The following is a 14,073-nucleotide window of genomic DNA, read 5'->3' as shown; positions in this document are numbered from 1 at the left end:
TTTCCTGCTTTCCCCTATTCCCGCCCCCCCCGCCCCCCGCAGCCAGAGAGTAGATGACGGCTGTTTAAATAAAAAAAAGTACGTCTGGAGTGAGACTGTGTTACTTTATGTGTATTTTGTAAACTTTTTGTCCTTATATAAATTACGTTTTAGCAAAATTAAAATGTAGCTCTTTGTTTTTAGTCCGTCTTTTCCTTAACTGCTCTTTTAGAGTTATTAATTTCCCTACCAATGACAAAATAAAATAGCCAATATTCTGAAAATGAGAACATTTTCCATGGCTATACCGTATTAGGCATGAGCAGTTCATTTGAATGAGGTGCTAATAATTTAAATCTTTCTAAAATTAGTCTTCATTTACCTTCAGGGCTTAGTCTTAACGTACTTGAGTTGACAGTGCTTCTGCTTGGACACAAGCGACCTTGTGCCACTTAATCATTCTTCCTAACGGTTTGTTTCTAAGAAAGGTGGAACAGTTACAGTAGCGAGAACTTGATTTTGACATGAGTAAATGCTACACGTTTTAAAAGTCATTGCTGCAGCTGAAAATGATAGTGTTTCGCTCCCTTTTTAATACTGATGTTGGGTGTGGTCCCTTAAAGTAGTTATGAATAATGCTCATTGGTATTTTGCCACAGTTCAGTAGGTTCTGTGTACAGAGCGGCCGGTTCTGCTTAACTTGAAGAAATGCTTAAATTTAAAATCGGTTATTAGTGGGATTGTAGTTGTTAAAGAGCATTTTACCTGAAACGTTAACCGCTTCGATTCAAATGGATTTTGTAGTAGAGAAAGAAGGGGACTTAGCTACTATTTTTAAAGACGTGCTCATTGATACATCTCACAACAGAACCCTTTTTAAAAAGCATTTTTTAGGGGCGCCTGGGTGGCGCAGTCAGTTAAGAGTCCGACTTCAGCCAGGTCACGATCTCGCGGTCCGTGAGTTCGAGCCCCGCGTCGGGCTCTGGGCTGATGGCTCAGAGCCTGGAGCCTGTTTCCAATTCTGTGTCTCCCTCTCTCTCTGCCCCTCCCCCATTCATGCTCTGTCTCTCTCTGTCCCAAAAATAAATAAACGTTGAAAAAAAAAAAAAGCATTTTTTAAAGAACCTAAAGCATATGGCCAAATGGTATGAAAATAAGTACATTGCTTTGTTGGGTATATGACTGTTGTACGTATAGAATACTTTGATGTCTAGGGCAAGTTACTGAACCTCTCTTCGGTCTTCATGTCTACAGAAGGATTGTGTCTTAACTCGGGGTTAGAGTAAGATTACATGAATTAATGCTTGCACCTCACTTAGGAGAGCCTGAGTATTTAATAGCCGTTAGCCATTACTATCTAACTACACACACCCACGCACATTTTAAGTCACCTGCTAGTTTTGTCAGAGTTGAATGGTATATTTGAACCCTTATTTGGGGATGTTATATTTTATGTAGAAAAGACTCTTGCTGTTTCATATGCAATAGCTATTTGAGAGAACGGATAAATCTATGAGTTACCTCGAGTCCTTTTGCAGTTACTGTATTTACTTTGAATGTAAAATTTCAGAATAAAATTGGGTATTTTCTAAACTGAGATAGTGGGATTAAAAGGAAGTTTTAAAGATCATGGAGACAGTTAAATAGCGTTTTGTTCCTTGGCCAGGGGTCCTGTCTCACTCAGTAGCGGGTCGAGTCTGTGTACCAGCTGTTTATTGTTGGTAAGATGATTGCGTGGTGCCCACTCGCCTAAGTGCCAGGGGCCTTTTTGCTCCTCATTTATCTTATAAAGAAAGTGGCCAAAGAGAAAACCACAAAAACCAATTTGCTAAACTTTTGCAAGCGATCAGTACATGTAGAAGATACATCATTTTTTTCCAAGCAGTGTTTCGTTCTGAAGGCAGTGCACATGTTGTATGTAAATACTTAACTTTCATGGTCTGGGTTTATTTCTAATAAAAACAGAAGAAATGCCTTTTTTTGCAAGGACTTAAAAATGTTGATGGGCGTACTTCAGCCGTCTACTCTTGTAGGTGTTTCTTCTGTGGGTTTCCTCATTGGCATTTCCACCCTCGTCATTCACGTTCTTGTTCTGATTACCGTTTGCCTGGACAGCTGAGGTAACCCGACTGCTCTTACCTTTGGTCTTTTCCCTTTTCTACCCTAGCCTATGGGGACTGTTCTCACAACAGTCTTCTTAAAAGGCTGTTTAAAAATCTGATCATACTTCTGTGCAATTGAAGGTCCTTCTGAATGACCACCCTAGGACACACACATTTTCAAACCTGTATCCCTCTGCTTTCAGTTTGAGACTTTGGACAACTGAATTGTGACAGTTTTCTCAACTCGTCAGTTTTCAAAACCTTCCCAAGTCACTAGGGTTTGATTTCTAACACAGGTTCTTGCACTGTTTCTTCAGCACATACGTAATGGCTTACTTTGCTGTGCGTATAAGAGTTAAGTGTTTTTTCTTAATATTACAGTGATTTTGTAGTATCTCCTTTCACATAATAGAATTTGAGCTTACGAAAAGCAAGGGCTGTACCCTATCATTTACGTCTGTCTTATAGCTCATCTAAAACAGACCTGAATGCAAAATTAGCCACCACATATCACAACTATTGATTTTGCTTGGTATTATCTATATATTTAATTAGACAAGTCAAGATTGGACCTAAGTCAAAATTAAATGATCCCATTTTGCTAATTTTCAGGTATTTCTAGTTTTAAATCTTTTCAGGACTTCCAGGCTTAATAGAGAAGAAGGAAGGAAAAGCTGGGGAGGGAAGACGTTGGAATTCTTTTCATTGCCCTTTAAATAAATCTTAAAGCTTTCAACAAAGCCAATTGGATTTTAAATTGGTCAGAGTACAATTAGGTGTGGAGAGAATATATATTCCCCTTCTCTCTCTTGTCCTAGCCCTTTGCCTCTTGTTTCTCTTCTCTAAAATCTGCAAGACACCAAAAAGAAATAGAATTTAACTTTAAAAAAATTATAGATCGTTTACGAACAAAAATTAACTCCATGATTTTGACAACTAACAGTTACAGCGTATTTGGTATTTATAGCTTTTTCTTTCTCCTACAGAAAACCATAGGCAAAATTGCAACATGCTTGGAATTACGAAGTGCAGCTTTACAGGTAAACAGCGTTTTTTTTTTTCTTTCTAATGTAAGAGAAAATTATTCTGAACTGTTCTAATAAACATAGGGGTTAATGCTAAAAGCGGTATTGTGTCAGAAGAGATTTATAGCAATAGGAATTCATGGGTTAAAGTCCTATTCAAAGATTTAGTTCAGGGGCGCCTGGGTGGTGCAGTCGGTTAAGCGTCCGACTTCAGCCAGGTCACGATCTCGCGGTCCGGGAGTTCGAGCCCCGCGTCGGGCTCTGGGCTGATGGCTCGGAGCCTGGAGCCTGTTTCCGATTCTGTGTCTCCCTCTCTCTCTGCCCCTCCCCCGTTCATGCTCTGTCTCTCTCCATCCCAAAAATAAAAAAAAAATAAACGTTGAAAAAAAAATTAAAAAAAAAAAAAGATTTAGTTCATATTTAATAAGTTACAGAGAAAAGATATAACTTCCACTTTTTGCAATTTTTACCCTGAATGTTCCAAAATATAAAACCCAATAAAAAACCCGTTTGGAACTTTTCATTTTCTACTTTGAAAGCAAGAAATGGATTCATTTATTTTGACTGCTTTTTGAATATTTAGTTCTTGCCACTTAAAAAACATAGGGTGTAGTGAAACTTTTGTAATAAAAAGATGTAATATGTGTGTTTTAAATTCAGTCCACACAGTCTCAAGAAGAATTTAAACTGGAGGACCTGAAGAAGCTAGAACCAAGTAAGTTTTACTTTATTTTTTTGGTGGTACTCCTTTAGAAAGATATTTAATCTCTTAGAGATACAAAGATTATTTAGCATAAGGGCATCTGGGTGGCTCAGTCAGTTGAGCATCTGACTCTTGATTTTGGCTCAGGTTGTGATCCCAGGGTCGTGGGATGGAGCTGCACATTCGGTGTGAAGTCTGCTTAAGATATTCTCTCTCTCTCTCTCTCTCTCTCTGTCCTAGAAATAAAAAATAAGGATTATTTGGCATAGATGCTTATTCATTTTTGTTAGTATCTAGTCATGTGTGACTTTTTTGTGCTTTTATACGTCCTAAAATGTTATAGAAATGCTTAAATTTAAAATAAGTTATTAGTGGGATCGTAGTTGTTAAACATTTTACCTTAAATGTTAACTGCCTCAATTCAAATGGATTTTATAGTAGAGAAAGAAAAGGAGAGAACTAATTTTTTTAAAGATTTACTCATTGATACATCCCACTTAGTTACTACAAAGTCCTTTTTAAAAAACATTTTTAGAAGAACCTAAAGCATATGGCCAAATGGTATTAAAATAAGTATACTGGTTTGTTGGATATATGACTGTTGTATGTATAGAATATATTGATGTCTAGGGCAAGTTACTTAACCTCTCTTCAGTTTTCACATCTATAAAATGATTGTATCTAACTCGGGGTTATATGGAGGACTACCCCTAAATATTATAGGAATTATTATTCTGTTCACCATTATAGAATATGAAAAATTGTTTGATTCGAGGTTGTACCTCATCCATATGTTTTAGCCTTTGTTTTGTTTTAACCACTTCAATAAGACTATACCTACTTTGGTAAGCATTGACAGTAGAGTTTCCTGGAGAGGAAAAAGTTACAGCCATTGAGGCCCATTTATACTACCTGTCTTTGAAGACTACACTGAAATCAGTCCAGCTGTTTGCTGTGCTTTACGAAGTATTTCCTTGTTCCCATTTTCCTTTCCCTTCTTGAAAGCTTTTTTGAAGTAAACAGTTGCTTCAAATGTTTTGGTGGTTGGGATGTGCCAAATAAGGTTTTCTTATTGGTTCAAATGGATGTTCACTTAGAGCAAATGTCTGTAATGTAGGCAAAGACACAATGATTGAGAATCACCACGGTCCACCTTAGAACATTTCCATCGCCCCAGAAAGAAACCCCATCCCCGTTAGCACACATCTGCTTCCCCCGCTCCTCGATTCCTGGTCCTAGGCAACCATTAATCTACTTTCTGCTTTTGTGAATTTGCGTGTTCTGGACATTTTGCATAAATGCAGTCATACCACATATGGTTATATATTAGATTATTTTAAGAAAAGCACATCGATAGCTTTTTAAAAAGATGACAATGGGGGCGCCTGGGTGGCGCAGTCAGTTAAGCGTCCGACTTCAGCCAGGTCACGATCTCGCGGTCCGGGAGTTCGAGCCCCGCGTCGGGCTCTGGGCTGATGGCTCAGAGCCTAGAGCCTGTTTCCGATTCTGTGTCTCCCTCTCTCTCTGTCCCTCCCCCGTTCATGCTCTGTCTCTCTCTGTCCCAAAAATAAATAAACGTTGAAAAAAAAAATTTTTTTTTAAAATAAAAAGATGACAATGGGGGTGCCTGGGTGGCTCAGTCGGCTGAGTGTCTGACTTGAGCTCAGGTCATGATCTCATGGTTCATGGGTTTTAGCCCTGCATCGACCTCTCTGCTGACTGTGTGGAGCCTGCTTCAGATTCTCTGTCTCCCACTCTCTCCCTCTCTGTCCCTCCTCTGTGTGTGTTCTCTCTCTCTCTCTCTCTCTCTCTCTCTCTCTCTCAAAATAAACATATAAAAAATTACAACTGCAGTTATGATGTCTGTGTTATGTAATGGTTCTAAAGAAGATTATAATGTTCAGTTTTTTTCATGACAAAAATTATTGGGATTTTGACTTTCTATTTAGTCACTGTTTTTCATTAGTTTCTATTTGTTTTTCAATTTGTTTCCAAATAAAATTTCAGAATCTTACAGATTTCTCCTATTGCCTTATAGGATCTTTTGTTGGTATTAATAGTTACCGTTTTTTAGAGTATCAGCTATGGACCAAACACTCAACTCCACTCAGCTGTATTTTGCTGACACTTGCCCATGACTTCACAGTTTATACATGTCAGAACTGGGTTTTGACCAGGTTTCTAAGTGACCCCAGAGCCTGTGTTCCTTCCACCATATTGTGTTGTTAATATCTGTAATGGTGCAGTATTGACATCAACCCTAAATATTATGGTTTTCCAGTTCAAGCGACCCATGTGTTAGTAGAAGATTGGACTAAACCCTGCATTAATCCTCTGTTTCTTGCTTTTGTGTCTGTTTTTATTTTTTTAAGATTAGGGGTGAGGATGGGAAGCAAAGATAGTACTATTGGGATTTATTTTGCTATACTTTGAATTTATATAGTGCATTTGGACCTTCTTGGTACTTAATTATCTTTTTGGGTGATTTTAATTTGCTGTTGTGTCTTCAAGGAATGTAAATGTATATGTTATATCTCGGGATATGCTCTGTAATTTTGCATTTATCAAAGCGAGGCACTGGGTATGAGTTGGTTACTTGATCAGAATGCAACATTTTCTACAATTTGGTATTTGAGTATACTTCGGATTGAGTCAGGCAGGCTTCTGCATCTTCTAAGGCCAGAAGGAAAGAAAAATTAATACATAGAACTCAGTTTATTCCGCTAATGTATTTTTGCTTTAAAGTTTTAAAAGAGATCTCTTGATAGTCTAGTCTGAAATTCGTACTACAACTAAGATCTTGAAAGTACTATTTGTTTCATTTTCTTTTGTTAGTCCTTGGTAATATACTACTTCTTACTGAAACCTATCCCCCTGCCTCCGTCACCTGTAAAGTCCTTCCATTGATTGATCCTTCGAGGCCCCAGATTAATCCCACCTTTCTCTGAAAGATTTTTCTCCCTAATTAAGCTCTACCTCCTGTCCTTTTTTTTTTTTTAATAAGTTTATATATTTATTTTGAGAGAGACACAGTGTGAGCGGGGAAGGGGCAGAGACAAAGAGTATCCCACATAGGCTCCGCGCTGTCAGCACAGAGCCCGACGTGGGGCTTGAACCCACAAAACCATGAGATCGTGACCTGAGCTGAAACGGAGAGTCAGACACTTCACCAGCTGAGCCACCCAGGCATCCCTACCTTCTGTCTTTCATAGGAGCATTTTTTATATCTGTTATCGTAGTCCACCCTGTATGATTCTTACTTAATTCATTTCTCCCCTCAAGGAGATTGTGAATAACCTTTGTATTTTCCCCACAGAGTCCATTGTAGTGCTCTGCATATCATACGGACTTGGCACATTTTTAAGTGGAATAGGGTTGAATGTCTTCAGGGAATCTTATCCTGTAATTTAAAACATAACTTTTCAGATGGGAAGGTAGTGCTGTTCATTTTGTCCCTCAGAAAAATGAAGCGAATTAGGCACAAGCAGAACACGTTTTGATAACTGTGTGTCATCTTCAGAGTGTGACCTTGCGGAGGATGGCAGGCCAGACTGTGTGACAGTGGGCTAGGGGTGCCGGATGCTTACCAGCACGGGTGCACCGTCAACTGCCAGCTGTGATGGACTCTGTGCTCACAAGAACACCTTCCAGGAAGTTACAAACTGCTTCTCTTCTCCAAATATCCTAAAATATCAGCACTGGTATTGGTGGAAGAAAAATGCTGTGTAAAGTCTAAAGACATCAGAATCTGTTATTCCATAGTTGGTGAAAATAGAAACCTATCCTACAATTACAGAAAATGAGAAAAGATTGGTTATTTTTCTTCTGAAATTACTCATACAAATTAAATATCTAATTGAACATTTCGTTTTCAAAGCAGTGGTATACCTAAGAGAAGAAATACTGTTCAGTGCTTGTATTATAGTACAAACACGAGATACTCTTAATAACTGATACCATTTTTGACTTCTTTATTGATTTTTTTACATATGTGGTAAGGATTCTTTTTCCCCTTTGTATAATTAAAATATCATTTCAGTGCTTTCATTTCCTTTATTTTATTTATTTATTTATTTATTTTTTTTTTTTGGAGAGAGCGAGTGCACGTGCGTGCGAGCAGGGGAAGAGGAGAGGGAGAGAGAGAATCTTAAGTAGGCTCCACACCCAACCATGGAACCTGATGCACGGCTCAGTCCCACAACCATGAGATCATGACCTGAGCCGAAATCAAGAGTCAGACACTTAACCGACTGAGCCACCCAGACACCCCTCAGTGCTTTCATTTCTGATATGAATGATACATGGTCTTTTTTTGTCACCCACTTCCCTATTCTTAGTATTTAGCACAATACTGTGATATTGGAGTTAAATTAATAGTTTATTCACAATGAGCAATCATGCACAAGTTTAGAAAGGATGTTTTTATAATTTTAAAAATCATGCTTTTCAGTGAGACCCGAAATATTAAATACTGTGGAGAGAATAATATAATTATTATATATATATATATAAAATTATATATTCTGTATATATAGAATAATTATAGCTGTATAATAATGTGGGCTTATACTTCTATGGGACTTAAAATTTCCCATACAATTTCATATGTACTAATTCTCTCAACAGTCTGTGACAGAAGTAGTGTTCCCATTTTAGAATTGGGGAAACTGAGATTCAGAGTAGTTCCGTGAATGACACAGTGACAGTTGACATAATTACAGGGCTAAGATCTGATTCAGATCTTGTGCCTCTTCCCTCTGGCCTACCAAACTCCAGTTATGTAGCCTGTTTTCTTCCTTGAACAAGCCGAGCGAGGGCCTGCCTCAGAGCCTTTGTGATTGCTCTAGCATGTTGGGTTTTTTTTTTTAAGATTTTATTTTTAAGTAATCTCTCTACCCCTCGTGGGGATCGAACTCACAATCCCGATATCAACAGTTGCACACTGCACCCACTGAGCCAGCCAGACGCCCCCCTAGCCTGTTTCTTAACACTTAGAAAGCCCTTGCCCCGGGGCTACTTATGGACAGTTCCTCTTTCCAGGTTATGGCTCACATGTCTTCCAACAAGTTAGTTTTGAGAGGCCTGCCCTGTCCACCTTAGCTAAAGTCCACCCTGTACTCCGCTTACACACTCGTCCTGACTGTCCTTTCTAACGCTAATCGCAGTCTAACACTGTCTTGTTAATTTGTCGGTTTATTTACTGTCTGCTTCTCCCGACTAGAGTCTCAGATCCATAGATGAGAGCAAGAACCCTCTGTCTTGATCACTGCCATTCCTTTAGCACCTAAAACAGTGACCGGAACATTGTGGGCACTTGGTGCACATTTGTTGAGAAGAAAGAGAGAGGAAAGATGAGGGTAAGAGCTAGAGGGAGAGAGGGAATAAGAATGAATGAGAAGGTAGACACAAGCCGCAGGCCTCTCTCTCACTGGAGGACTCAGTAGGAGTGCACAGAGAAGTCCAGTAAGCACCCCGACTGCTGTTGGAGTAAGTCAGATGATCACCGTCTGTGCCCTGGGGTCTCCTACTTTGGGATGACGATATTTATGCCATGGCTATTGTATCCGCAGACTACAGCATTCCAGAACAAGGCCAAATAACTTGAGTAGGAAATCATAGGAACGTTTGGGATTGCTCAGTTATCACCATGACTTCACCTTCATACAAGTGCAGGTAGTTACTGAAAACCCATAGCACCAGCTACGAAGCACTGAGTCACACACTTAACAGTGCTTCTGTAAGGTACCCGTAGTTCTAGTGCCTTCCCAAATGCAGGCAGAATCATAGAATCTCTTTACGTTTACCTGCCAGAATGTAATCATCGACCACATTAGAATACAGAGGTGGTGGGCGCCATGTTACCGAGAGACTTCTTGAGGATAAATCCTTCTTTGTGTATGTGTCTGTGTATGTAAGTACATATATGTCTGCCATAAACTATTGTAAGTGACGTGTGGAAATTATAACCGGTTTTATCCAGTTTTGCCAGTTTTATGGAGTTGAGGGGAAATCTAATCAGGGCAAAGACCAGAATGAGCTCGTGTACCTCTAATTGGTTATCTTTAATACCGGTCTTTTAACCGAAGAACTGCAGGGAGGGAGGTCTTCTCTTTCTCGGCTGTGCCATTTCTCACTGGGACCTTGTACAAAGAACTGTTTTGGAGTTTATTTTCCATGAGGGCTCTGAGACTCTGGAACTTAACTCTCCTTGGAGATCTGACAAAGTACTGGTACCTGCCGTGTATTACATATTTTCATTTTGCTGAGACCTTCAACGGACAAGTATATTGTGGTTCTGAATGATTCTACGATTGGGAATTTTTTTTAAGTATTAACATGCATAGTAAAATTGATTAAGAATCCGCCATTTCCAATAAAACTTTTTGTTTTGATCCATGGAAGAATTTATGTATCCTCCTCTCTGTTTTTATTCTAGTCCTAAAGAATATTCTTACCTATAATAAAGAATTTCCATTTGACGTTCAGCCTGTCCCCTTAAGGTAAAATAAATAAGCACCACTATTTGTCTTTTCATTTTATTGTCTTATACTTATTTTTCAGATATTTCTAACTTTTTATACCAACATTACCATCTTTAATATCAATACAGCAATATATTTGTCAGCATTTTTGCATCAATGTCTTAACTGTGAAATGAGTGGCTGTGTTTCCTCTCTAGTGTATTTCTTTGGGTAGCTCACTATCTTATCTGCTCTTCTACATGTAGAAGAATTTTAGCACCTGGTGAAGAAGAGAATCTGGAATTTGAAGATGAAGAAGAAGAGGGCGGTGCTGGAGCAGGGTCCCCAGACTCCTTTCCTGCTCGAGTGCCCGGTGAGTATCCCTTATTTCAAACTGGACGTAACTGAATCCGGTGTGAGGGTGTTGAGAACTTATTTGGGTACTTGGTACTGGGCAGTAGAACCTTCCCAGAGCTCATGCCAATCTTAAAAATGAATTTTCACCGCCATGTTGTTGACTGTAGCCATTTTGTAAGTATAGTCTGGAAGTATCTCACTGCCTATAACCTGACCACCCTGAGGTCCAGGGATTCGCTAGGAGGACGCACGGGACTTAACATATAGTGTCTTCACAGCTATGATTTACTGCAATGAGCAAAGAGCAGAACAAAGTCAGCAAAGGGGAAAGGTGAAGTCTGGAGGAAACCAGGTGCAGGCCTCTGAGAGTCCTCTCCCAGTGAGTCACGTACCTCGTGCTCCATGTGAAATCTTGTCTCTGAGGGAAGTAGTTAGAGATTCCGTGCCCACAGCTGTAATGGGGGTTGATCACAAAGACACCCTCTGCTTAGCTCTGGCCGGAATTCTAGACTCCCAGAAGGAAGGTGCATATTCAGCGTACGCCATATTGTTGGCACAGTTTATGGATACTGGGGAATGGTGGGAATGTGCCCCACATCCAAGTTCCCGGATTCTAGCCAACGGGTGCCCTTGCCAGGAGGCCTTTCTGAGAATGAGTCTCAGGCCTGCTGTGTTAACTGTTTTCTGTACACTATCATAAGCACTTCTTTAATGAATCACGAGTAGTCATGAAAACTGGATCCAGGGGGAGTGGGTGCTGAGCAAATGCCCTTTTTCCCATCCTGATTTAGGAAAGCCGGTAATGTATGGCAAGCCTTCTTTATTTGCAGAAGATCTCAGTGAGGATCTGCCCTTGGTGTAAGTGACCTAGGCAGGCACCCTGGATTAGTTTCTTGCTTCTCCCAAGCACTGGTTTACTCTTTTCTGGTCTTACACAGTGCGTAGTTTTCCTTTGTGGTAAACTGGTCCACTTCGGAATGATAGCAATAGGCTATAAGGTTATCGTGCATTTTAAAATAGACTCTGGAAGCTTTACGGTAGATCTAAATACCGTCTGTGTGTCATGCAGATAACCCTCTTGGTGATGAAAGTATAGTAATATTCCGGTATTTTTGGAACTCCCTGGGGGAGGCATTCTGGGGTAGGAACAGCATAGGCTTGAACCAACAGATACGTGGGCTGGAGTTCCACTAGGCTCTGACAAGGACTACTTGAAGGACTTGGCTCTTGTTTCCTCAAGCAGTCTGCACTTCAATTTCTTCATTTGTAAAATGGGATAATAGTAGTGCCTAAGTTATAAGGTTACTGTGAAGGTTAAGCACGGTACCAGGTCTGAAGCTTGGAGCACAGTGTGTGTCTTATGCTGAGTATGTGGTGACCACTGTCGCTTCTCCCTTCACCACCCTTCAGTGGACGGTCGCGGTACCTATGCTCCGGGTTACTGGGGGAATCACAGGCGCTGTAACGGTGGCTGTTCTTGTGAATGTTTCTTTGGTCCCAGGGCATTATTTCCAGCTTGCTTTGCTTGATGAGGAATGGGGTGTTTTTCTTACTTTTGTCATTTACGTAGGAAATTTCAAGGGGGTGAGAGAAATCATTTTGCTGTTTTACTGACTGAATAACCGTTATTCTCTTTTCAAACCACACGTTGTAATTGATGTAGCTTCCAGTGCTGTGAATTTCAGTCCCATTTAGTTGTTTGCTCACTTACTACGCTTCTGTGGCAAACGGGATCCTTAGCAGATGATGCGAACCATGGTACAGATTAAGGTCTTTGTGGGGTTCGGGTTGCTGAGTTGAAAAGAAACTAACACCATAAATTAAATCCGTTTGCTCCGTAAGGTTAAACCGAAGCTAAATAAATTTTTGTATTCTGGTATTGCATTGTGATATCTCATTTTAGAGACACAGGAAGGTTACCAAACCTTTTGTTCCCTGAATTTCTTTTTCCTAAAAGTAAGAAAGAGCACGTTTAGTTTACTTAACTGAATTTAGTTTGTGATATGAATGTCATTAAAAAGTAATTTGTAAGATTATATTTATTGAAATCACCACTGAAATAGGAAGGTGGCATTTAACATTTAATTGTAAAGCAGGAAAAAAAGTTTTTTCCTTGTTACTTTGAGGGAATCCAACATTTCAGCGATGCCTAGGCAGTGTCCGCATCTTGGTAGCAAGAGGGTTCTAGGAATCGTGACTTTTTATTTGTCGCTTTTGTGTTTATATAATTTCTTGAATTGTAAGTTTTTTGTGGCTTTTTAAAGTCAGATTTATTGAAGTATCATTTACATATCTAACTCATCATTTTTAGTGCACAGCCTTATGAGTTTTGACAAATGCACACAGTTATGTAACCACTATCACTGTAAGGCTGATGAGGAATGAGGTTTCGTATGTGGTACAATATTGACTCAGAGTAGTTTTTTCCCATTTAAAATCAAAATGACTTTCAGCCAACCTTTCTTGAAGAAAAAAAAAAGCTTAAGAATCTTAACTTTCCTGACACTGCTTTCTCTTTTCAAAAATTTAAAACCTCACAGGCAAACAATAAATTTATTTCTTTTGAATAACTGGCTTAAGCGAAAATGAGATTTAATTGTTCTAAAGGTGGGCTTGGTAGATTTCATCTAAGTAAAGGCTATAAATTGACAACCTGTTATTTATGTCCAGCAAATGTATTGACAATGTTGAATAGTAAAGCTACTAAAATCATAAGCCAAAACAATATGAATTCAAAAATAGCCCAAGGCACCATTTTCAAGATTTTAAAAAACATTTTCCAATTAAGTGAGAAGCTCAAATATAGGCTTAGCTCTTTCAAAATTATTATGTTGAATGTGTTGATTTATCTCTTATGTGGGCTTAAATATATGTACGCCTTTATTTTTGAAACTAAAAGAATGAAATTTACCTCTTTAATGTGGAAACAATTTTAATATTCACTTGGGAAAAACATAGGCTTTCGTAAAAGGAGACTCTACCATTGGCTTTAAAGTTGGATAAGCAGTCCCCTCGTGACTGTCAGAAAAGCCATAATCAGAGTAAAGAAGACAAATAAGGACCCAACAACCTTAATAGATAAGAAACCTTTACCTTGTGACAATAAAGGCCACAAGCATATTAGAAAATTGCGCAAAGGCCATGGACAGTTGACACACACATACGGACACACAAATACGTACAAAGAGCCCTTAAACATGGGAAAAGATATGTAACTTATAATGAGAGACATACAAATTAAAACTGCTGTTGCGGAGGCTGTGGGGCTGGTGTGAGTCCAAAAAGGTACAGCCCCTTTGGAGGGGAATTCATCGATGACAACACAAATAGACATTTTATTCTTAGGTCCAGCAATCCTGCTTCTAATAATTTATTCTGAAGTTATACCTCCAGTAAAATGAAAACAAAGAACAAAAAAAAAAAAAAGGCTGGCATATACATCAGGT

At 39.2% G+C, this 14,073-nt stretch overlaps 1 protein-coding gene across 2 annotated transcripts in view; it reads left to right on the top strand.

Annotated features, from left to right (window-relative positions):
• Positions 1-14,073, top strand: part of AIDA (axin interactor, dorsalization associated) — a 38,598-nt gene that overhangs the window by 11,462 nt on the left and 13,063 nt on the right. For both annotated transcript variants that reach the window (XM_043567820.1, XM_043567819.1), the window contains exons 3-6: positions 3,068-3,121; positions 3,767-3,821; positions 10,246-10,309; positions 10,537-10,643. In XM_043567820.1, the coding sequence (XP_043423755.1) occupies positions 3,068-3,121; positions 3,767-3,821; positions 10,246-10,309; positions 10,537-10,643 (280 nt within the window). The remainder of the gene's footprint in view (positions 1-3,067; positions 3,122-3,766; positions 3,822-10,245; positions 10,310-10,536; positions 10,644-14,073) is intronic.

Source organism: Prionailurus bengalensis, chromosome E4 (genome assembly GCF_016509475.1).
Source record: "Prionailurus bengalensis isolate Pbe53 chromosome E4, Fcat_Pben_1.1_paternal_pri, whole genome shotgun sequence".
NCBI lineage: Eukaryota > Metazoa > Chordata > Mammalia > Carnivora > Felidae > Prionailurus > Prionailurus bengalensis.
Note: the sequence above shows the minus strand (reverse complement) of the source record. Positions and strands in the feature narration are given on the sequence as shown.